The sequence below is a fragment of the Dipodomys spectabilis genome, unplaced genomic scaffold, assembly GCF_019054845.1.
Source record: "Dipodomys spectabilis isolate Male_0828 unplaced genomic scaffold, ASM1905484v1 ptg000457l, whole genome shotgun sequence".
NCBI classification, from domain to species: domain Eukaryota; kingdom Metazoa; phylum Chordata; class Mammalia; order Rodentia; family Heteromyidae; genus Dipodomys; species Dipodomys spectabilis.
The window spans coordinates 1,313,152-1,339,159 of NW_024871134.1; the positions used below are offsets into that span (position 1 = coordinate 1,313,152).

The 26,008-nt window shown below is 43.4% G+C and overlaps 1 protein-coding gene across 1 annotated transcript in view; it reads right to left on the bottom strand.

The window, feature by feature from the left end:
- Positions 1-26,008, bottom strand: part of Col19a1 (collagen type XIX alpha 1 chain) — a 224,029-nt gene that overhangs the window by 184,910 nt on the left and 13,111 nt on the right. Inside the window, exons 4-8 of the mRNA XM_042668576.1 lie at positions 11,368-11,491; positions 9,222-9,497; positions 7,864-7,941; positions 2,488-2,610; positions 1,414-1,476 (exon numbers count right to left, since the gene is read on the bottom strand). Of these exons, the coding sequence (XP_042524510.1) occupies positions 1,414-1,476; positions 2,488-2,610; positions 7,864-7,941; positions 9,222-9,497; positions 11,368-11,491 (664 nt within the window). The remainder of the gene's footprint in view (positions 1-1,413; positions 1,477-2,487; positions 2,611-7,863; positions 7,942-9,221; positions 9,498-11,367; positions 11,492-26,008) is intronic.

Consider the following 26,008-nt stretch of genomic DNA (forward strand, 5'->3'; position numbering starts at 1 on the left):
GTGAAAGTAGGTGTTATACCGTGGAGGTATAACAAAGCAACAAAAAAATCATCTTATAAATATGTTAGAAACAACTGCATGAAAGAAAAAACATTTGAATACATATCTCGGGGTTCATTTCACCTAACATCAACTTATCTGACCTTCTCTTCTTGTCTCAGACATATACTAGTTATTGCAAATAAGGGGAACCATGGGACCTATGTTTCTTTGGGCCTGGCTTACTTCACTTAATATAATTTTTTCCAAGTCTTTCCATTTCCTAACAAATGGGGCAATGTCATTCTTTCTGATGAAGGCATAGAATTCCATTGTGTATATATACCATATTTTCTTGATCCATTCATCTACTGAGGGTTGGTCCCATATCTTAGCTATGGTAAATAATGCTGCAATAAACATAGTTGTGCTGGTAGCTTTAGTATGGTCTTGTTTGTGATCATTTGGGTAAATGCCCAAAAGTAATTCTGTCCTGTGAAAAATCTCCGAAGCAATGGGGAAATAAAACTTAGGGTCTCTAGAAATAGCTGACTTAATGACTTAAGACTTTCCTGTAGGTATAGCATTCATTCATTCTTCCAGTATATTTTTAGATCCTATTTATGTTGTTCTCTGTGTGGAACTTATCCAAGTCACATCAGTGCTGGGAAAGTACATAGATGCATCATAACCATATGTCAGGCAGCAATACAAATGCTATAGAAGTGAGATAGTAATTATTTTTTCTGCCAGTCCTGGGGCTTGAACTCAGGGCCTGGGCATTGTTCCTGAGCTTTATTTGTTCAAGGCTGATGCTCCATTTTGTGGCTTTTTTTGCTGATTAGATGGAGATAAGGTCTTCCTGTCCAGGATGGCTTCAAACTGTGATCCCCCAGATCTCAGCCCCTGATCAATTCACTCCTCTGAATTTAACACTGGTAGAAATTTTCGAATGCTAGCATACTCTATGCATAAGGGGTCAGATACTGAGAGCAAATTGAGTTCAAGATTCAAAACTCCTCTGACAAAAGATGCTGCCAGTCAACACCTGATGGTCATGGCACAGCACCAATCACTCGGGACCCTGGTGCCCGAGCACTGGACAGCTCACAAGTGGAGAAATCTTTTTTTTTTTTCCATCAAGTCACTTATAAAACCAAACTCACCCCAAGAGGCCTCCTTCAGGATGGCTTAGAAAGCAAGCAATATGCTTGGTGAAAGTTCTAGATCTTTTCATAGGTCAAGTAAGCCTTTCAGTATGCGCACAGAAGAGAGGAGAATGAACAATTTACTCTTTTGTTCTTCAGTGGTGGGCAGGGGCATCTTAATATCATCTTGAAGACAGGCATATATATGGAACGTAGGAAAGAGGGCCCCAATTTTAAGTCAGGTGTGAACAAACCCTTGGTCCCCAGAGGACACGGCCGCACTTACCGGCTCTCCTTTCTCTCCTTTCTGCCCAGGTGAACCCGGAGGTGCTGGCAAGCCTGCTTCTCCCTGAGCAGAGATGAATGTCAATATTAGCAAATGTTGTGTTGCCTTGCTCCGAGGCCCGATATGCAGTCACACATGAAGCTAGCGCTCCATCCTCTTGGCTGCAAACCTCCATCCTCTGAGCTTCCCTCTCCTGGGCACAGGCCTGAGACCCTTGGGTCCTCCAACAGTATCAGCATTTCTCCTTCAGGCTACTTCCCTCAGTAGACCTGGCTTCCCCTCACCTGTGTTCAAACTTAGGGAGAAGAGTGCTCTCTGGTGCTGCTCAATACAGGAACCACATGAGTGCCAGTGAAGGAATCTGAAGCCCCCACACACACAAATACACACACAAACACATACATATATATATACATACACACATGTATACATACATACATCTACACAATCTACACACTTCACATATATACACATACACACATTCACACATACACAAATATACACACACCTACCTACCTACATACATATATACCCACACACATACCCTATGAGGAAGAGACATGCCTGGCTGGGAAGTTGGGGACCCTGGACGCAGAATCATCATGCAAAAGAGAAATATTGCATACGTGTTCTGCATGTGTTGCAGCTCCTCACTGTTCATTCTATTCAGATTCGGCAAATCTAGGTCTGATAGGCTGACAACATCCCAGTAAATGTTTGGCTCAGGTGGTAAAGCACCTTGAGTAGAAAGGCTAAGAGACTATGCCCAGGCTCTGAGTTCAAGCCGTAGTAGGGGCACACACACACACACACTCAGAACCTCATCTCCATCTGCCTTGCTATGACCACCGGACATGGGAGACATAGGATCTGATACCCCTTGTACCAAAGGACAAGGCAGCCAGGGAAGGCATCTGGCTCAGTGTGGAGCAAGGTCCGCACCCACGCCTGCTCTAAGGGCCCGCACACCTGCTCTTACAGCCCTCATGCCTGTTCTTACAGCCTGCATGCCTGCTCTAAGGGCCCGCACACCTGGTTTGAGAGTCGGCACACCTGGTCTCTCAGCCCGCATACCTGCTCTGGCACACAGTGGCACAGGTTTCTCAGTTCCTGCTTCAGCAGATTTGGAGGACTCTTGCCAGCATGAGCCATTACGGATGATGCAACAGGATTTCCAAATTCTGCCTGCTCTGAGCACTAAAATCCAAAGGGAGGAGTTAGAGGAATGAGGTCCATTTCCAGCCCTAGCTCCCGCCCCACCCATGATGGCCGCTGCCTGTCAGGGCTTCCTCTGATTAGAGAACACCAGTGTGTGAGAATATCCCACACCTCTGTCACAAATAACCTGACGTGGCCAGGAGTGGGGGCTAACACCTATAATCCCAGCTACTCAGGAGGCTGAAGTCTGAGGGTCCTGGTTTAAAGCCAGCCCAGGCAGGAAAGTCTGCAAGACTCTCATCTCCAATTAGCAGACAAAAGGCTGAAAGTGGAGCTGTGGTTCAAGTGGTACAGCTCCAGGCTTAAGGGGAAAAGCTAAGGGACAGTGCCTAGGCCCTGAGATCAAGACCTAGCACAGATACAAAAACAAACAACAAAACAATAGAAAACTGATAAGCTAATGAGGATTTTTCAGGCTTTAGTAGTTAAGTGCAGTGGTTTTGAGCATTTCGAATACTCTCTTAAAATAATTTATACATACAAGCAAAATGTAAATAGATGGAAGGAAAATGGAAGGAAAAACATGAAATTTGAATCTGAAAACATAATTTTTCCACAAAATGCTTGTATAGCATGTAAAGCAGAAAATGTTTCTTTTCCATACCCTAAGTTGATAGTTCCTTAATCGAAGTACACCTAACTCCAGGCCAGGACCTTTAAAGATATTAAAATAGTCTTCACCAAAACATACAAATGGTGGCCTTAAAACATATCTAGACAGTTTGTAGAGTATGTCGGACAGCATGAAGTGAAATTTGGCTAAAAGAAATGAACATTTTCCTTAAAAAAAAACCAGGTAGGGGTATGGCTCCAACACTCGAACATCTGGCTAGTACTATCAAAACAAAACACAAATATCCCTGTGGCTGGGTGTAGAAGCTCATGCCTGCAATCCCAGATACAAAGGAGGCTACCTGGGGCACTAGACAGGGAGGCAGCTCCCCACAGGCCTGTCATGAAGCCAGAAAGGAAGGGTACACGGGAGGCCTACAGCCCAGGTTGGCCCTACCTCAAAAACAACCAGAGCAAAAAGGGTTGGAGGTGTGGTTCAAGTGGTAGAGCACTTGCCTAAGCAGCATGAAGCAATGAGTTTAAATAACAGTACCACCACAAAAAAAAAAGAAAGAAAAAGACTATATTCAAATGAAGTAAGATTATCAGTAAACAATTCATCCAATCCATGTGAAACCCCAGAAGTTCTCAGTCAGATAACCTTTTGCCCTGAATACTTAGGAGGAAATGGCGGATTTAGTTTGAAACTATGCTAGAATTCATTAAAAATCGGTCCACCTCCTCCAAAATTCCCAATGAAAGTAAAACTACAAGTAAGGGCACATCCCTCATAATCTCTTCTGGTTTTGATTTGATGGATATTTAATTAACCTTTCCTCCTTCTTCTTTTTTTTTTTTGTCAGTCATGGGGCTTGAACTCTGGGCCTGGGTGCTGTTCCTCAGCTCTTCAGCTCAAGACTAGCACTCTACCACTTGAGCCACAGTGCCACTTCTGGTTTTCTGGCTCGGGGAGGGTATGGGGGGGGGGTGGTATTGGAGATAAAGAGTCTCACAGATTTTCCTACTGGAGCTGGCTTTGAACAGCAATCCTCAGATGTCAGCCTCCTGAATAGCTAGGATTATAGGTGTGAGCCACTGGCACCCAGCCTTTTTTTTCTTGATGGTTAACTGGAGGTAAGAGTCACATGGACTTTCTGCCCTAGCTGGCTTCAAACTTTGATCCTCAAATCTCAGCCTGCCCAGTAGCTATGATTACAAGTCATGAGGCACAGGCACTGGCACTGGCTAACCTTTAAATTTTTAATCACATTTGTAATTTATTTTCAACAAGTGTTGTTGTTCTCTTTGTGTCTGCTCTTCATTCTTTTCATGTCTACAGTCATGAAACCTGACTGTTTAAGAGACTGTTTAATAGATGTGAAAAATCATAATAGATGTGAAGAACCATGATCAAGAACTGGGCATTATGTCTCACACCTCTGATCCTTGCTGCTCAGGAGGCTGAGATCTGAGGAGCCAGGTTCAAAGCCAGCCCATCCAGAGAAGTACATGCGACTCTTATATCCAGTTAACAAGCAAAAAGCTGGATGTGAAACTGTGGCTCAAGTGGCAGAGCACTAGCCTTGAATGAAAATCAGGGGGCCCTAAGTTCAAATCTGACTACTGGCAGACACACAAAAAGATTATCTCAAAATAAATACACCTTTATTCTACAGTTAAGATAAATTCCTAATTTACTTTCTACTCTAAATGTTAACACCACAATGCATGTGATTTGAAATTCTAAGATAAAGTTAGAATTTTAAACACATGTATTAAAATTCTATAAACATTTAGCAAAACAGAGACCTTAATACTGTTGGTATATAAGAGGTGTAGCAAATGTACTGAAGGGCTCTTACATAATGACTCATCTTATTGGTGCATTTCTGTTTGTGAAATGTGGTCTGTGTTTACTTCCTGTCCATCATGGAATAAAGATTAATTCTCACCCCAAAAATTGTCAGTATGAAAAATACAATCTTCAATTATTTTGTTCCATCATTGGGATAAATCCCTAATTTACTTTCTGCTCTACAATTAACTCCCAAATATTCTTCTTTAACTTTCAACTAGCTTGCCTTTGTCATAGGGGGTGAGGGAGTTGGGGTTATATTCCCACATGTTTATAAGATGCTCAGATCAATCTCATCATCTTCCCTTCTTCCTCTTACATGCTTTCCTAAAGCAATTCAACTTATTTCCTTACTCAGTTTTCAGTTGCAAACGAGCTATTTTAACTGTAATCATCCTCTCCAAATATTATTTTTAAAATAATATGTACATCATATGAGGTCATATGACAGCTTTTAATTACTGAACCACTTCCTCCAATCCGTCACCCAATACCATAAATAGCTCATCATAAATCAGGTTGGAAATGTCTATTATGTAATAATCCAGAGCATAGTCAATCAAAAATATGTTTAAATATATCAAGCATCTTAACTTTTTTTCAATCAAAGAAAATTATTATCTTAAGAGCTATTATATCATGTAAGCATAGTAAATTAAGAAAGTTTTGGAAAGACAATACTTTCAGGATTTAAATGTATGGCTCCAGGAAGTCTTGGTATTTCACTCTGTAGATTGGCATCCTGAGTCATCTTTTTGGGTATTTATGGAAAGGCATTTGGCTGACTTTCATTTTACTTGGAATGGGAGCCACGAACCAGGAAGAAGACTCTATTCAGCCAAGTTACATAAACAAAATGTATCATAGTTGAAACACTTAGCTATGCTTTGTGTCAGCTGGTCTATTCTTATTTTTCAACCCAAAGTACATGAGAAAAGTGTTCCATTTTTTTTGACAAGCTGTTGATTACATTTTTATGTAATTTCCTAGCAAGTGCAAAATTTCTAGGAAATCTAAGATCCAAAGAAAAAGCACTCATCATCTTGTTCCTTCTTAGTTTTCCTCAGTTCTTCTTGGTAAATTTCTAAGACTTACTCCCTTCCAAACATACTTTCTTCCATGGTTGACAAGTCAACAGATCAAGAAACAATGTTCTGGCTACATGCTAAAAATGAAGCACTAGAAATGCAAAAATAACTCAAAAGGAATACATATATATATATATATATATATATATATATATATATATGAAATCTCTCTCACTGCATCTAAATTTCACTTGAGTAAATTTAAAACAAATGTAATTATAATAATAATATCAGAGCACACAGGAGAGCAATAGAAAGTATTGAATCATTATTTTGCTGGGAATAAAATCTAGGCACAAGAAAGTATAAGTTGTTTACAGTGGGTTGAGAATATCTAGAAGGAGGCTCAGAGCTAGATTTATATTTTATTACCTCCAGAGATGACCTAAGGCATTGAGAAGAAAATGCATATCCATGCTTCCTGGCTCTGCTCACTAGCATAGGAATGAGAGCTGCAGTGATTCTGAATATTTGCTGAAGAAATTAGATGAATGCATGAAACACTGGTGCAGAGACTCACTCTGGCAATGACACCAAGGAAAATGACAGAGATGGAAGAGGAGTTGATGGGATGACACAAAATTCCAGATATGAGGTAGAGTAGACTTTGACAATAATAGGAGGAGGGGGAAAAAAGGATGAGAATACAAAAAAACAAAACAACCTGTTGCAAGGGGAAACTAGCCGGGTTGGATGTGTCGTGAAGTATGGCTGGCACCTTGAGAGGGTTGAGAGACACCGGGAGATTTAGTCATCCACCCCCGCTGTGTCTGCAGGTTTTGGAGATGACTGATGTGTGGGACAGCAAGTCAGGAAAGGTGGGCTCAGATTGTGGGCTGCATGTCCAGCCAGCTGGGGTCCAGATGGAACAAAACTGACAGGAAGAAGACAGGCAAATGGGTGCAGCATGTGCTTCCCACTGGTGTGTGTGCTGCCACCACCACCACCATGGCCCCTGGCCTGCCACCATCCCTGGCATCACACAGTCCCTGGCCTGCCACCACTACCACTGTGACCCCTGGCCTGCCAAAACCCCTGGCATCACATGGCCCCTGACCTGTCACCACCCTTAGCATCAGACCCATTTCCTCAGCCTTTCAACTGAGGAATGTTCAATGCAGAGCCTTAAGCCTCCAGCTACAAATTCACCACTGTCTCCTGATTCTGAGCTTTCCAGCTTCTTGAAGCAAGCAACTTCTGGATCTCTGGCTTGCCAGTGTGCACAAAGCATGGCTGAACCAGCCAGACTCCAACTGTGTATGCCTACCTAAGAAGTCCCCTTTGATAGTCATATGAGTTACACAGCTGTACATATGGTGTTACGATACACAGACAGACACATGTACACACAGATAAACTATTCACCTATTTTCTCTAGAGAACCCCAGCCAATACCACCTGTGGGGTGACAGGCTTGGGAACTGTGTGAAAATAAGGTCTAACCTGAACTGAGAACTTGTTTCTGAGGCAGAGCAAGGTGTTGCTCTCAGAATAAGGGGTAGAAAGACATGGATCCTCCTTCCATTATGCTGAGTCCAAAGTGGGGGACTGTATCCCCAAAATTCACTGCAATTTCTGGGGCTGAGCTCATGAAAACTATAGGCAAGTGCGAAGAGTACCTCTTTACATGGAAAAATTTACTCTTATAGCTCCCTCAGATGCTATGAGAGCTGATAGACCATCCAACCTGAAGACTACCAGCTCTCTTCTCTCACCACTCCAATACAGTCAACTCACCGCAGCCGGGTCCCTGCAGCACAGGTCTTGAGCTAAGAAGTCTGTGTCGCAGTGGATTACAAATTGGTGAAGTTCTATCTATTAAAAAAATAATAATTCACAACATTAATTTCTCTGAGAATCACAGGAAGAAAGAACAGTCTTGTCTCTAAGAGAAAGCATTTAAATATACATATATATAATGTATATAATATATATATGTAAAAACCCCTTCAAAAGAGGGTCTTTAGAAGTAATAACTGGCAAGCTGGGCACCGGTGGCTCATGCCTATAATCCCAGCCACACGGGAGGCAAGGATCTGAGAATCAAGATTCCAAGCCACCCTGGGCAGAAAAGCCCCTGAGACTCCTATGTCCAATTAACTAGCACAAAGCCAGAGTGGAGCTGTAGTTCACGTGGTAGAGTGTCAGCCTTGAGCAAAAAAGCTCAAGGACAGTGCCCAGACCCTGAGTTCAAGCCCATGTTTGCACAATGCTGTTTCTACAATGAAACCCCACTGTGAGTGGTAGGGGGTACGGCATGGACATTTACTATCAGTGACCTGGACTCATGTTGTCAGGGATTTTTCCTGTCACTCTACCCACAGGAAAACATCAGGCTTTCTAGTTTAGATAATCTCACTTGTTTTCTAGGCAAATGTGATTTTTAAAGGATCTTCTCATCTGAGTTCTTTCTAGCCATTTTTTCTCATCCAAATGATTACTGACACACTTAGTGACTATTTCTGTTCAACAGAACCCTGAAAACCCATTATAAGGGATGGAAAAATGGCCTGCCATACAACGCAATTACTACTTTGAATATAAGTAAATAGCCTATTGTTCTTGAATGAAAACAGCAGATAATCTGGAATCCTTTAAGTTCATCTTTGTCTAGCCCTGTGTATTTGAAACATATGATTTTTTTAGACAAAGCTTATGTTTTGAGTTATATTTTTATTTTTACTATGGTACATCTAATAATCTTATTTTTATGGAAAGGAATTATCACATTGTTTTCTGTTTTCTGACTAGAGAAAAGAGACAAAATAGAAGACAACAGGCTCACGCCTGTAATCCTAGCTACTCAGGAAACAGATCTGATTGTAGCTCAAAGCCAGCCCAGGTAGGAAAGTCCAAGACTTTTATCTCCAATCAACCAGCAAAAAGCCAGAAGTGGATCTGTGGCTCAAGTGATAAAGCACCATCCCTGAGCTTAAAAAAAGCTAAAGGAACTCGAGCCCAGGCTTCAGCCCCAGTATTGCCATGCAAAAGAATTGTTATGCTTCACACATGGCATACTGAGCTGAGAGGGGCAGGGATATGGCACTCGTGGGAAGAGATGCAAAGCCCTAACTTACAACTCCACTACCACTTACATCCACAGGTCTGCCATCCGAAGCCCGGGAGGCAATGGCTGTCCTTCCTCGCGGGTCCGTGGTGGCTTGGACACTGGTCTGGCGGCTTGCAACCAGGCTGCAATCCACGTAGACAGAGATAGTGCGGGGCTGCACACTGATGCCCAGCTTGTGCCACTGGCGGTCAAACAGAGGGCGGAGTTCCCGGTTCTTAAACACGTAGTTCAACGTATCTCCTTCAGCAGCTCGAAACATAAATTCTAGCACCTTCTTCCCTCCATCAACTGTGATGGAAATCTGCAAATGGGAAAGTTATCTGTAAATGTTTTAAGAGTCATGATTCAAAATTACTGATGCAAGAACCCTAACTGAAGCACTGAGTAATGTTTTATGCTGTCTATTAAGTTTGGTAACACAAACCACAAATGGCTCAGAAGTCTGGCACTCAGGTAAATGTCAATCATATTCCTTTTCGGAATGAAAATGCAAATTTATATAAAAAGTACAATTCATATTTCAAACTATACTGCTTCACTGATATTATGTACACACACAAACATAAACTTATACATAAATTATTCTATCTAGGTAACTCGAGGAGTCAAGTCTAGTAATTTAAAAATAATAAAGGTACGATTTTATTTTGTGAAAACTGACATGAACTTTTTTGACCTTTCAATGATTTGCCTGGTGAAAAGAATACATTTAATGTAAGCGGACACAGTCTCAGGTCAATCTTCCCATTATAAAATTGTAACTGTATTAAAAGACAAAAGAGCCCTGCAACACTCTGCATAGGAGCAATATGAATGCATAATGGTAGCAAGTAATTTCTAAGATCCTTTTAAAAGCAGACCACATGTCCTTCCTCCACAAGCTTTCCTAGACTCCCCACCCCTGCCAGGCCTGCCCCTCACATCCCACATCTGCCAGACCTGCCCCTGAGAGACACCACCCCTGCCAGGCCTGCTCCTCACATCCCACCCCTGCCAAGCTGCTCCTCAGAGACCCTATTCCTGCCAGGCTTGCCCCTCAGAGACCCCCACCCCTGCTAAGCTGCCCCTCACATCCCACCCCTGCCAGGCCTGCCCCTTATATCACCCCTGCCAGGCCTGCCCCTCACACTCCACCCCTGCCAGGCCTGCATCTCAAGAGACCCCCACTCCTGCCAAGCCTTCCCCTCACACTCCACACCTGCCAGGCCTGCCCCTCACACCCCACCCTGCCAAGCTTGCCCATCACACCCCACCCCTGTCATACCTGCCCTGCTCTGGCTCATGCTCACCTAAATCCTACATTCACGGTATAAACACTCTCCCAGACACCTTCCCCTTATACTCTGTGCTCCATAAGGGCAAGGATTCTGGTTTTTAAATCTCTTATTCTGCCATGACCTAACACATGGTATGTGTAGGTAAGGAAAAAAATGTTTAATTAAATATTAAGAATATCTAGCCGGCGCTGGTGGCTCACGCCTGTAATCCTAGCTACTCAGGAGGCTGAGATATGCAGATCAGGGTTCAAAGCCAGCCGGGGCAGGAAAGTCTGTGAGACTCTTTTTTTTTTTTTTTTGGGGTCCGGTTGTGGGGCCTGAACTCTGGGCCTGAGCGCTGTCCCTCAGCTCTTCAGCTCAAGGCTAGTGCTCTACCACTTGAGCCACAGCACCACTTCCGGCTTTTTTCTTTTTACTTATGTGGTGCTGAGGAATCGAACCCAGGGCCTCAGGCATGCAAGGCAAGCGCTCCACCACTGAGCCAACTTCTCAGCCCTCTGTGAGACTCTTATCTCAAATAAACCACTCAGAAAACAAGTGGCACTATGGCTCCAGTGATAAAGTACATGCCTTGAGCTGAAGAGCTGAGGACAGTGCCCAGGCCCAGAGTTCAAGCCCTATGACCAACAGAAAAAATAATAATAATAATTCACCAAAGACTGATGATGAATCACTTGCAAAATGGCATTGTTAGTGAGGGACAGAATCATTTAGAAGAGTAGTTGTTCAGAGTGTTCAGACAGAGCTAAAAGGTATCTGGCCCATCCCATCTACCAGCTCATCCCCATGGTTAGATGGCCATATCCCCCGAGTCCTCTCAAACACACAATGTTCAGATTCAAGCTCCCAAACTGAGGTGCAGAGTGCATCAGCACAGCTCTCCCAATTTCTTACCTGTGGCACATTCTGCTGGTTTAAAATCTGCCAGAGGAACCACCGCTCTTTCCTGGTATTTCTCCGCACACGAAACACAGCTGCTATCGCATATTCCTCCGGGAGGCCTTCTGGAAATACCTTACTGGGAGGAAAACGAAGAGCTACTGTGAGGAGGCTGAAGATGGCAAGGAGAGACTTGCACCATGATCTTCCATGCAATGTGTCGTCTTGGCCACATTGTTCTCCACACGTGTACACACACACACACACACACACACACACACTAGATAGGCCTGAGGAAAGAACAAGCAAAAGGGTATGGAACAGAAAAGCTTTAAAAATCTCAGTCATGAGTTCCAGATGAATGCAAACTTCTGGAAGCTCCACACCTCTGGATCTCCTCCTCCCTCCCGAGCCCTAGTGCCTGCTGTGGATTTCCACAACTCAGTCCTTTCCCCAGAATTTCTCCTCTCTCTGCCATGGCTGGCTCTTCATGGGTTATTTCTCAGACTTTATTTCCATTCCTAATACAGGAATTGACCCCATCTCAATGTGCCACAAAATCTAGAGCCTGTGCACACTCTGTCCCACCCTTGAAGAGCCTGTGGGCTAACATGAGAGCCGCGTTATGAGTATGGGGGTTCAAGACATCAGTCAGCTACTTGGGAAAGAGATCTGGAGATTACAATGTAAACGCTCTATCGGGACCAATGGCTAAGCATAATAATGCACACCTGCCATCCTGGCTCAGGGAGTGACAATGACTTGTGGGGTAATACACACCTGCCACTCCAGCAACATGAGGACACACAGACAGGACAATCACTGGCCAGGCCAGCCCAAGCCTAAAGTGAGAGCCTGACTTGAAAATAACCAGGGTGAAAAGGGGCTAAAGGCCCTGGGTTTGCCCTCAGTATGCGGCCAGCTGCAGAAAAGGGTGTCTAGGGAGCTTAATTGGGTAGAACAATGAGGAGCTTGTGGAATGGGGCATCCAGCGACCCCCAAACCTAACCCTGAACCCCAGGATGATGCTAGACTGTGAGTTCTCACATCTATCCAAGTGCTGGGCTGCAAGATCAATGGAAACATGCTAAAAAGCCATCAATCCTGCTGGTCACGCTGTGGCACAAAGTTCTTAAACATTCATTAGATCACGATAAACCTAGGTCACCTGGAGATTTCGAGAAGTATGATTTCAACATTTGCCTCTAGTTCCCGTTGCTTAAAAGCTTTTCTGAAATCCTTCAAAAAATGATCACTTTAAGTCACTTGATTTGCACTGCTTTGCAGTAACACAATATATGAACAAATACAGCCCTGCACCCGTGTTTTCACTGCAGGGGGACAGCCATGCCAAGACCCGGACTCCTCAGGAGACTGAGGCGGGGATGGCTGTGTCCCCTGCGGGCCACAGGACCGGCTAAAACCCAGGACCCGCTCCCCACAGCTGCGAGCTTGGGGACTGAGATCAGAGATGCAACAGAGAAAGACATCCTGACTCTAAAGATAGCTGATTTAAAGTCACATTTAATACTTCACAACCAAATCTCGTTATTTGTGGTACTTTCTCATTTAACATTTAAAATATTTTGTATCTCATGAGCACTTTTATGGCAAAAATCATATAATTAACATCAATCTGTACTAATTCTACTCTGAAAATATACTTCAATTTAGTAATATAACCACTATTAATTGGTAATAATTTTATACTTAAAATATACACTGAAATCACTTAACAATATCTAAAGTGGGTATTTTTTCTTCAGCCAAGTTTATGGATAAAATTCTTGTAACTTTCCATTTCTGTTTCAGAGATTTGCATTTTGCTTTCAATTTAAAAATGTTTTCCTTTCTTAGGTAAGCTAATTTTTAAAAAAATATTTCTAACTTCTAAAAATATAGTGTAAAACAATACTTCTCCTATTGACCATGCTTCATGCTTGTCCCATGCAAGCACAATGTGGTACAGAGGGATATGTCCAGGTCTTGCCAAAGTTTCTATAATGGAAAGGGCCTCTGTTAACAGAGAGATAGAATGACAGCTTGCTATGTCCAAGATAGCTATGCTTGAATGTTTCTGAATGGAGTGTAATTTCCTACAAGAAACTGTATCCATTGCTTCGTCAGTGATATTCCCATTAAGAAAAATACAGCTGATCCTTACTCTCCAAATTCACGTAGATGTGTGCATGCACAGGCAGGCACGCACGCACACACCGAAGTTCTCAATGGAGTATTTTCTGCCTCTATTCAATTTTAAACACGTTAACTCTAGTTCAATATCTTAAAATGCAATCTTCATCTATCTACATACATTATTGTTAACCTACATTTGAAGAGCTTAGGCTCAGTGAAACTTAAATGTGATTAACCATTTATTTTCTGTCTACTTTCTGCGTACTAATGAGTTTTATGGATATTTTTGGACACATTAGGGCACAAATATATGAAACTAACAATGATCAATATAAAACTCGGTATTTAAAAATGCAGCCAGGTGCTGGTGGCTCACACACTCAGCTGCTCAAGAGGTTAATATCTGAGAATCATAATTCAAAGCCAGCCCAGGCAGGGAAGTCTGTGAGCTTCTTCAATTAACCAGCAAAAAGTTGGAAGTAGAATTGTGTGGCTCAAGTGACAGAACACCAGCCCTGAGTGAAAAAGCTAAGAAAGCCCTAATCCTCAGTTTAAGTTCCAGTAAACATTCACACTGACACACTGACACACACACACACACACACAACTACATAAAAGTTATGAAGTCAGCCAGGCTCCGGTCGCTCACGCCTGTAATTCTAACTACTCAGAAGTCTGAGATCTGAGGATCTCGGTTCAAAGCCAGCCCTGGCATCAAAGTCTGTGAGATTCTTATCTCCAATAAAACACTAGAAAACCGGAAGTGGTGCTGTGGCTCAAGCGGTAGAGCATTTGCCTTGAGCTGAAGAGCGCAGGGACAGCACCCAAGCCCAGAGTTCAAGCCCTACACCGACCAAAAAAAAAAGTTATGAATTCAAACTGAAGTCATTCCTAATTATTCCAAAGGCTCTGAGACCCCACTGCAAGAAGAGGCACCAATCATAGGGGAAGTGGTAGAGGATCAAAATCGGACCTCCCTGAAATGAAACCAAACAGTTCGGCAGAAGGCAATGTTCAAATCAGAGATTGAGGACAAGAAATAAATGTTCTCAAGAGATTAACAGTGGAATGTTCCCTCTTCATGTTGGAGTTAAGTTTCATTTTCTTTATATTTTCTTAATTATATTATCTTTTAAAAAATATATTTTCTACATTTTCTCAATGAATAAACCTGCTGAGCTTGTGGCCCATGTCTATAAACCCAGGTACACAGAAAGTACAGGTAGAAAGATTGGGTCTCAGCCAACTTTGGGGGGAAAGTACAAGATTCTAACTGCAAAGTAAAAGCAAAAAGTCTCAGAAGTGTGGCTCAAATTGTAGAATCACTGCCTACCAAGCATGAGTGAATCCCAGAGTTCAAACCACAGTACCAAAAGCAAAGAAAAAACCATCCTAGTTCAATTTGGGGGGAGGGCAGAGGGGGAAATAACCTCTGAAATAATCTAGAAGTTGGCCCTGTGTTTTTCAAGACACTACATGAGAAAGAGTCTTACATACCTTGCTCCCTCCAACTCCTTTCCCCAAAGGCCATGTTCCAACACCAAGTAACATGAGGAGCTTTGTGATACTGGGAAAGACTCACTCTTTTACATTATCATAGGCACAAAACCTGTAAGTGACTGGAATCTATAACTCCCACCAACACCAAGTTTAACACTGAATCACTAAGAGAGGATGTGAAGCACTACAAATGAAAATTTACTTATTTCAGTAGACTCTCCATACACTTAAAATGGAATAGCTATTTACAAAGTAATTGTTACGGTATGTGTGGAGCTCTATTAAAAAAAATAGTTTTACTATCCATGGAGGAATCCAATGGCTGGGAATTTAAGAATGAATGATATTTGCCAATTTTTTATACTGACTGAATGTTCTAGGTGTTTTCCCCCCACACCTGATTAATGAAAAGAATCTTTCCTAATCAAAATCATTTAAAACCATTAGTAAGTGCAAAGTGAACTCTGAAAGGTTTATTTATTACAGGAAAGACCTTGGCATAAAGGAAGTATTTAATTACTCCATGTAATCTTGTTATTAAATAGAATTATATATCCTCAGTCTTTTGGATTTGTGGAATGAACTCAAAAAGTACCACATATGCCAGCATTCCCCTGGTTGTGACGTGTTTTCACTAAGATCTGGAACACTATTAGATTTTCTTCCTTTCTGGAAAATGCTTTTGTTTATGCTAACCTTAAAATCATCCCCAAAAGCCTCGACACACGATTAACAAATCATTTTTATGGAAAACACTGGGCGGAGCTCTGCTGGGATTATCAAAAAGGAAGGAAGTTTAAATGAGAGAGACAGAAATAAACTCAAAATAGGAAACACTCTGAATTAGCTGGCCAAGCTGAAAGGCCACTGGTGCACCACCTGGCAGAGAAGGGTGGGGAGTTTGAGTTCCGCAGGGAAGAGGCTTCACAGAGGGAAGCAACCAAGATAAACTTCACCTCCGATATTAAAGTAACTGGACCTGAACTTAATGTTCCAGCGCCCAAACACAGGGCTCTAGAAGATTCACCACATGACACAGCTACTCATGGGCACCAGCCAAATCTCTCCAGTCCTACCCATCCCACCCACTGACAAGTCTCTCTTGCTCTCTATCTCCTGGAGAACTCAAGGTTCAGTGTCCCTCTCCTCCCTTTCCCAGCACAGCCAATGCACAACAGCTAGTAAGCTTTTAAAATAAGACCACATCTTTTAATTTCTTTCCTCACTCATGGGGCTTGAACTCAGGGCCTGAGTACTGTCTCTGGGCTTTTTTGCTCAAGGTTAGAGCTCTATTACTTGAGTCACACTTCCTGTTTTCTGGTGGCTAATTGGAGATAAGGGTCTCATGGACTTTCCTGCTAGAGATAGCTTCCAACCCTGGTCCTCAGATCTCAGCTTCCTGAGTAGCTAGGGTTACTGGCATGAGCCAATGGCACCCAGCTACTTTTTTTTTAAAGGTGTCCCTAAGTTCCTGGGATAAAATGCTTGCCCTGATCATGACTTATGCCATGGACCTCCAAAAGTCTGTCCTACCCTAGTCCCTGATCTGCTGTCAAGATTCCAACACAGCCTGAGCTATCCCAGTCTCTGGGTGGCACTGATCCAGGCACAATGATACAGATTTTGTCCTAAGCTCTCCAGGCTCTGAGGCTAGAGCCTGTGTGCTTCCTTCCCATCTCCTGGGGAGTCTTTCCCATGTCCTCATCTCCTACTGCTCAGCTCAAATGTCATTTCCTCTGCAAAGTCTAAAGTTCTCTTAGCTCAGTCACTGCCTCATGTGTTTCCTTGCTCTATTTTCTTCATAGGCTCCATGTGACTGTGAGTTTACAAGAATTGGTTGACTTATCTATTTATTGCCTCTCTGCAACTACTATAAAATGACTTCTTAAATCTGGGCCCTACCAGGCTGTTCTATTTGCAGGGACTCATCCTGATGCTGGCAGCGTTTAATACACCTGCCATTAAATGCTTGTGGCGAGCATAAAAGTGATGCGTTTGCCTCACCTGGCCTTGGGCTGCAGGATGGCGTCTGACCCCACTCCTCAGGGAAGCAGGAGGAAGTAGAATCATTTAGACCCAAGTGATGCTAAAGGAGGTTAATGACAAGTTTTAAAATGTTAAGAACAAATTTCTTACTTTGAGAAACTGGGGAAAGCTTCCTACAAGATGTAGTCGGAGGCACTGTTCAAGCGGCCTTCAGGAGACTTCTGGCCTTGCCCCAACCCCGTCCCGCTGCCCAAACCCACACTTCCCGCCTCGCTCCCACCGCCACCCTTCCAGCCTTGGCCAGGCTCCGGCCACCACAAGCCAGGCTTCCCATATCGGCCTATCTCCCGCCGCCACAACCCATGCTTCCGGCCTCTATCTCGCTCCAGACGCCACATCCCAGGCTTGAGGCCTTGTCCCTGCTACCATAACCCATGCTTCCGGCCTGTCTCCCACTACCACAACCCAGGCTTCCGGCCTCTACCTTGCTCCAGACGCCACATCCCAGGCTTCCGCCTCAGACTGGCTCCCATCTCCCAACCAGTGCTTCCGGCTGAGGCCTCGCCCCCACTGCAACCCAGGCTTCCGGCCTCTGCCCTGTTTTCGAGGCTGCAATCCACGCTTCCAGCTGAGGCGTCTGTCCCCAAAACCACAAGCCAGGCTTCCTGCTGAGGCCTGGCTCCCGACACCACAACCCATGCTTCCGGCCTCAGGTCTCCACACCACAACCCACACTTCCGGCCTAGGCCTCACTCCCAACACCACAGCCCAGCTTCCGGCCTCAGCCGGCCTGTTGTCAATGCCACAGCTCAGACTTCCACCCATGGCCTCGCTCCCACCACCACCATCCAGACAGGGCAGTTCCTCCCAGTTCAGCGCCTCCGCAGCTAGAAGGGGTCCGGACAGCAACTAGGGCAGCTGTCTCACTCGGTAAGCGAGAGTGTAAATAACCACCTTGCCACCAGCCACCCTGCTACCCTCACCACCCTACCATACTGCCACCACACTACCACCACCACACTGCTGCCACTCTGCTCCCCATGTCCACCGTGCTATACTCGTCTGAACTGGCAACTCAGAAGCTCACTCACTGAGAGGACAGCCTGGCCTGGGGGTGGCACAGGATGAGAGCAGCCTTGTGATAAACTTGGCTTTCTCCTCCCCTCCAGGTGGTGAGAATGGCCAAATTTAGGGAAAACCAAGATCAGTTCATTCAAGTAGGTACTGGTGGCCCGCACCAGTAATCCCAGATGGTCAAGAGGCTGAGATCTGAGAGTCATGGTTCATAGTCACACTGGGCAGGAAAGTGTGAGTCTCTCATCTCAATCACCAAAAGCAAGATGTGGAGGTGTAGTTCAAGTGATAGCCAGCCATAAGTGAAAAAGCTAAGCAAGTGCAAGACAGCCTGAGTTCAAGTCACAGTACTGGCACAAATAATAATAATAAATAAATTCATTCTCTTGAAGCTGTTGGTGCAGTTGTCTTCTGGAGAGAGGAAGAAAGGGAGAAGCCTGCATTTCTTCTCCACAACTCAGCCCTGATGGTTTTATAGTCAAGAAGAGTAAAGACAAGAATGAAGCTGCACATTTACCCAAATGTTTACAAACAAGACCCACTAAAGCTACCAGCACAACTATGTTTATTGCAGCATTATTTACCATAGCTAAAATATGGAACCAACCCAGATGCCCCTCAGTAGATGAATGGATCAAGAAAATGTGGTATATATACACAATGGAATTCTATGCCGCCATCAGAAAGAATGACATTGCCCCATTTGTTAGGAAATGGAAAGGCTTGGAAAAAATTATATTGTGAAGTAAGCCAAGCCCAAAGAAACATAGGTACCATGGTTTCCCTTATTTGCAATATCTAGTATATGTATGAGTCAAGCAGAAAAGGTCAGATAATGTGATGTTAGGAAAATGAACCCTTAGATATGTATTTAAATGTTTTTTTTCTTTCATGCATTTGTTTCTAACGCATTTATAAGATTATTTCTTTGTTGCTTTGTATGTCCCTCCCCCACAGTATAACCCCTGCTTTCACTATATCTGATGTCGGTATAATTTGTGGAGGAGATGGGGAAAAACAAGTCGTTTAAGGATACAGGCGGACCCGTTGCAACAATGAGAAGTACAAGTTGTCATGTCGAAAATGAACTTTACAACTTTGGTGAGGGGGGGGGAGAGGGGAGGCTGGGAAGGGATGTGAAGGGTAAACAAAGGAGGAGGCTGCAATGCTTGATAAGAAATGTACTCATTATCTTGTCCATGTAATTGTAACCCCTCTGTACAAAATTGGCTGGGAAAGTAGCTCAGTGTTAGAGCACTTGCCTTGCATGCATGAGGCCCTGGGTTCGATTCCTCAGCACCACATAAGCAAAAAGAAAAAAGCCGGAAGTGGCGTGGTGGCTCAAGTGGTAGAGTGCTAGCCTTGAGCTGAACAGCTGAGGGACAGCGCCCAAGCCCAGAGTTCAGACCCCATGACCGGACCCAAAAAAAAAAAAAAAATTGCCAAAAAAAAAAAAAGAATGAAGCCGCAATAGGAAGTGTACTCATTACCTTGTTCATGTAACTGTAGCCCTCTGTATAGTATCTTTACAATAAAAAATTTAAAAAAAAAAGAATGAAACCGGTAGACTCTATTTGCTTCTTAGTAGAATGAAATGATTGTCATGTACAGAAAGTTAGATTGATGCGCTTGCTCTGTATTCCTAAGCCAACCGTAATGTATGTGGGTGGGGGGGGCGGGGCAACATCTGTCATGTATGTCAAAACCCAACCACAAGACACAGGAAGAAGCCCTCTTCGGTCTTTTTCTTCATGATGTAATAATACAAGGCAGTAAAATACAAAACAAAGAATGAATAACGTTCATGAAGTTTAGCACTCGAACTATAGAACATGATTATCCCAGAGAAATCTTCTGTAAAGAAGAGTTCACAAATCAACCACAATGATATATTTGATAGCAAAATGTTCAAAAGTTAAATTGTGGACTAGAGCGCCCAAAGGCAGTTCTTCATCCCATTTCTAATACATATCTGAAAAGCAAAGCCCTTTTTTAAAAAAAAATTAAGTCCTATTTTGGTAGAGCTAGAGTGAGTTTCCCAGACCCTATTTAACAAGACAGACATTTGTTTATCTTTTTTACTTTTAAAATTGATGGTTACATGGAAAGAGTCTATTTTTAAATATCAAGAGCAGGCTTCCAAATTAATTCTTCCATTCTGAGTAAGTGTGAGGCAGAGAGTAAGAAGAACTCGGCATCTGCAAGAGCCACGGGGCCTCTGACTGGCTCAAGATCTTCCAGGGGAGGAATGCGATACAAGCCACATTTCCTGAGAGTGAAATGGACACGCTTGGAGTTGGTGGCAAGTGACTTCTTTCCCAGCTGACATCCACCGTCACCTGTCACAGCTGGGTTGCTTGGCCGGCAAGGCAGCATGGCCAGCAGGGCTGGGGCCATGTCTGCAAGGCCCCTGGCTGGCTGGACATCTCAGCCTTTGCATGTTTGCTGAGGGCTCGGGCAAACAGGCTGCTCAAGGGAACGCCGAGTTAGCCATGCTGGGATTCCTCAGCTGTTCTGATCAGCACAGGTTCATCTTGGCATCTAAACAACTTCCTACAAAAATCCAGCCCTCAGACCAGACACAAATCAGCAAGCAAAGACTGAAGGGGGGCATTAGAAAGGCTGCTCTTCAGAAAGAGGGGCCTAGAAAGCCCACGGATTGGGAGAAGATCTTCACTAGCCATACAACAGACAAGGGCCTCATATCTAAAATATACCTCAACTCAAAAAATTAAAACCCCAACAACAAATACTCAAAGAAACAACTGCCCAATAAATAAGTGGGCTTAAGAAAGAGAAACTTCTCTGAAGAGGAAAGAAGGATGGCAAATAGACACATGAAGAAATGCTCAACCTCCCTAGCCATAAAATAAATGCAAATCAAAACAACATTGAGATACCACCTCACTCCAGTTATAATGGCTATAATCAAGAACTCTAATAACAATAGATGATGGAGGGGATGTGGACAGAAGGGAACCTTACTACATTGTTGGTGGGAATGTAAATGTGTTCAACTACTTTGGAAAGTAATATAGAGGTTCCTCAAAAGACTCCACATAGAGCTCCCCTATGACCAGCAATCCCACTTTGGGGCATTTACCCAAATGATCACAAACAAGACCATACTAAAGCTACCAGCACAACTATGTTTATTGTAGCATTATTTACCATAGCTAAGATATGGAACCAACCCAGATGCCCCTCAGTACATGAATGGATCAAGAAAATGTGGTATATACACACAATGGAATTCTATGCCTCCATCAGAAAGAATGACATTTCCCCATTTGTTAGCAAATGGAAAGACTTAGAAAAAATTATATTAAGTGAAGTAAGCCAAGCCCAAAGAAATATAGGTCCCATGGTTTCCCTTATTTGCAATTACTAGTATATGTCTGAGACAAGCAGAAGTGGTCAGATAAGTTGATGTTAGGCAAAATGAATTCCGTTAAGGATTCAAATGTTTTTTTTTTTCTTGAGATTATTTCTAACGCATTTATAAGATTATTTCTTTGTTGCTTTGTATGTCCCTCCCCCATGGTATAACCGTTTTCACTGTACTTGATGTTGATATAATTTGTGGAGGGGAAGGGAAAAAACAAATTGTTTAAATAGGGATACAGGTGGACCCATTGCAACAATAAGATGTACAAGACATTATGTCGAAAAGTGAACTTTACAACTTTGGCGGCAGGGGAGGGGGGGTTGGGGTAGCGGGGGGGGGGTAGTGAGGGAGGGATGGGAAGGGGTAACAAAAGAGGAGGCAACAATGCTTGATAAGAAATGTACTTATTACCTTGCCCATGTGATTGTAACCCCTCTGTACGGTATTTTCACAATTAAAAAAGAGAGAGAGAGAAACAGGGGCCTCTTCAAAGTTTGTGGTTCCTCACAACATAGTTCCCCATGTGAGGAAGACCAAAAGACCCAAGCCCAGCTCTAGGAGTGCCTTTGAATTCTAGGACATCCCGGGTGAGTGGGCCCTCATCCAGGCACTTCAGGAACGCCCAGAGGAAGCTGATAGAATGGCACATGAGCAGTGGTCACTTGTTGTACATTTGTTAATGCTGCATCCCAGAACTTCACTTGTCTAGACAAAGTTAAGATCCCTAGCTGGCGCATAGGCTCTGCGGAAAACCCTCCATACACAGCTCTGCCTCCAGATGCTCTCACTGAGCTCTACTAACCATAAGGACTTCTCCAGGCCCCCAAACTGCCTTGACTTTAAAGCTCCTAACAGGCTCCCCCAAACAGCCACACCACACACCAGGCTCACTCGGCCTAGGCAGCCTCCTGTGGGAACCTTGGGTTCCCCTGGCTCCCCCATCCTCCTCCAGGACTCTCTCTGAATTCTACTTAAAAATGGCCGTGGCATCCTATAGGAGCACTAGCCTTGCTCATTCCAGGCAGAAAGAACTCTATGGAAGGAATAGTTCACCCTTGCGTTCACAGCAAGTGTTCCTTCATCTGGAAACTGAATGAAATGCTTCTTTTATAATTACTTTTTCTCACCTGTGTCAGAGCTGAACTCATGATAATAGTCACAACTTGTTGAACTGAAACCCTTTGTTCAACTAAAGATAAAAGGAATGAATTTTTAAAACTGCTAGATTAAAATCAGGTGACAATATGCTAGATTAAAATCAAGGTGACAATATATCATATCATATTTTTCTTTGTAGCCCTGTTTCCTCTTTCATTTGGTGGGTCTGAATTATGAAAGCAGGGCCTCAGGCTTGCTAGGCAGGGGCACTACGCCACAGGAGCCACGTTCCTTCCGGTTATTTTTGAGATCAGATCTCACTGTTTGCTAGAATTGCCTGGACTGCGATCCCTCTATTTCTTCATCCTGCACAGCTGGAATGACAAGCATGTCCCACATCATCACTTTTTGTTGAGGTGGCTCTTCTTTTTACCCAGGTTGGCCTTGACCCTCACCTGCTGAGTAGCTGGAGTTATAGGTAAGACATTTCTCACAGCCAAGAGCCCTCTTCAGTAAAGAAAAGGTTCTATTCTTATCATCAGCAAATCTAGAGAGCTAGGTGACAAAGGAGGAATACAGAGGATTTCCTGGTAACTGCATCTTCTGGCTCTTGAGCCCCTCAGAGAACACGGACCTGAAACTGAGGGTCTATTAGCAGGCAGGGCTGCAGAGGTAGACATTAGGACATTGCCACCAGCCTGTGTGCATGCATGTGCGTGCCATGTGGGCATGTGCATGTGTATGTGTACACACACTATGTCAGCAGCAGCAGGTGCATCTCTGACAGCTGGTGACTAAAGATGAGGTTGGCTGAATCTGTTTTTATGGCAAAGGCAGAGGAACAAACGCAGGAGGCAATTAGGAAACAGCAATGGTAAGCCAGACACTGGCACCTTGTGCCTGCATTCCTGACTACTCAGGAGGTACATAGTGAGGCTAGAAGCTAGAGGATGGAGGTTTGCAGCCACCCAGGGCAGGAAAGTATATGAGATAGTTATCGCTAATAACCAGAGAAAGGCTGGAGGTAGAGCTGAGGATCAAGTGGTAAAGTGCCAGCCTTGAGTGAAAAAGCCACACAAAAGCACAAAGCTCTGAATTCAAGTCTTAGTACTGGTGTGGGTACGCATGCATGTAGACACACACATGTACACACAAACAGCAATCAACCATTAACAACAGAAATGTGTATATATCCCCCTCCCCTCATTCTGCATGTTGAACACAGGCTTCACCAGTGTGCTGCCCTTGAACTAGGTCTCCAGATCACAGGTTACTTGCTTTTGAACTTGAACACACAATCAATACCCCTGGGCTCCCTTCCAGAAACAAAACAAGGTAAGAAGAGCCTTGAAGAGAGCTGTTGCTCTGCAGGAACCCCAATGACGCAGGCAAGATGTTGATGTGGGGTGATGAACCCTTCATATGAAGGAGACCTCTGGAAATGCTTAGGTGACCCAAGCCATCATCCGATCAGAATTATGCCAACATTATACATGACATCGACCCTCTGAATGAGTGAAGAGGATTTGACCAAGGACATTGGTGAGGGCTTCCAATAGGCACAAAAGATGGACTGAAGTGTGACGCAGGGAGAGAAACAGGTTCACAGAGGGCGTTCAATGCAATATGTGAGCCACTAGTGTAAGAAACAAGGCAGTGGTCATGAAAGCAAATTCAAAGGAGAAATTCCCATAGGGCTCCCAAAGCCCTGGCCAGAGCTGAATGGCTCAGGGGATGTGAATGGGGGTGGGGGAGAGACACAATCAGAGACTGTGAGCAAAGGAGACAATGAAGGGAAAATGTTTCTAGAACAATGGGAGCAGATTCAATAAATACACTGTAGAGCAAGAGGTCACCGGTGCTGTGGAGAGGCCACCGTAGTCAGAGCAGAAGGATGTGAGGGATGAGGAGGACACCGGATGGAGAGGACATGGGATCTTGGCCTTAGGAAGGCTGCTGATGGCATCAGGAGCACAGAAAAGGGTGGACCTTTGAGAGTAGCGATGTCCCCTTTGCAGAGGATAGCTGGGCCAGAGAGGCTAAGGTGGCAGAGGAGGCACCATTGAGAGGAATAACATGGTCAGCTGGCCAACACCCAGATGTTACTCCTGCACATGTTCCTATTATTTAGAAATTTTACTCAGCTTTCTATTTCGAATTACATAGCTCCAATTGTGATGAATAAAATTAGCTTCATCAAGGTTTTAAATTTTATAGAATGCTCTATTTTGTAGCACTCTACCACTTGAGCTTTTTGCTGGTTAATTGGATATAAGAGTCCTAGGGACTTTCCTCTCTGGGCTGGCTTCAAATCACAATCCTCTGAGCTAATCATCCTGAGTAGCTAGGGTTACATGTGTGAGCCATTAGCACCTGTTTTTCTGGTAATTAAATTGCTAAAATACACTCCTTGAAGGAATAATTGTTTCTTGATTCAATAATATTTTAAATCATAATACAAAATATATTAAGCATAATACCAATATATTTTAAACATATTGATATAACATTATTAATATTGATATAAACTACTAATTACTAATGTAATTAAGGTAATATTGATTCTATGTTTAAAACAATATACTTAATAGTAAATACAAAGTATAAATCTGTGTTAGACCAATAAATCCATTTTTAGCTTCTCTAGTTACAACTCAGGTAAAACCTAAAATATTTTAGTGTTGCAAGCTTTTGCTCTACTAGCTTTCATAAAAAATAACAAAAATCTCTACACCTTTAAAAGAAAATCATCCCTTTTAGGCCAGCTGAACAAGTGTTCAAACTCAACACAAAGACCTTGGGTAGTTATGTCAACATTGCAGAATTTGTAAACTTACAGTGAAATGCAAATGCAGTCTACTTTTCTCAAAATAACTGGGATGATGTGAAACCTGAAATCTCAACATGCTTCAATGCAGCAACAAGTCATGAAATGTACCTAAACTAGTTAACAAAAACTACTTTCACATTTTAGTAGCCATTTCTGTACCGAAAACTTGTTACTAGTACAAATTCACATGGCTGGACTTTGTAGAAAAATGAAAGTTAAGTTTTGTGATTTTAAAATTCCCAAACCATATTTCCACATAATTTAAAAAAATCTGAGTTAAGGATAATCTTGAAATTCTGTTGTAACTAATACCTATGATTTTGTAGTTTTCCTGAATGAGAGAATTCTGTGATCAGGACCCTAACAGGCTTTTCTTTGCAGAACACAGTGACTTAAGGAAATTGACAACAAAAGTAACGGTAACGGTTACTTCAGCTCCTAGTCAGCGGGGGTAACTGTCTGCTTAAGCCATGTGTCCTCACTTGGGAAGCTTCCTCTGCATGGGAAACTTCCTCTGGCCGAAGAATGGATGCCCAGAAGAAAGCCAGGTGAGGCCATCATCGTCCTTGGCTCCACAGAACCTGAGCACAACCCGCCCCCCCCCCCCCCCCGACACACTTCACAGCCAGAAGCTTTGCATCCAC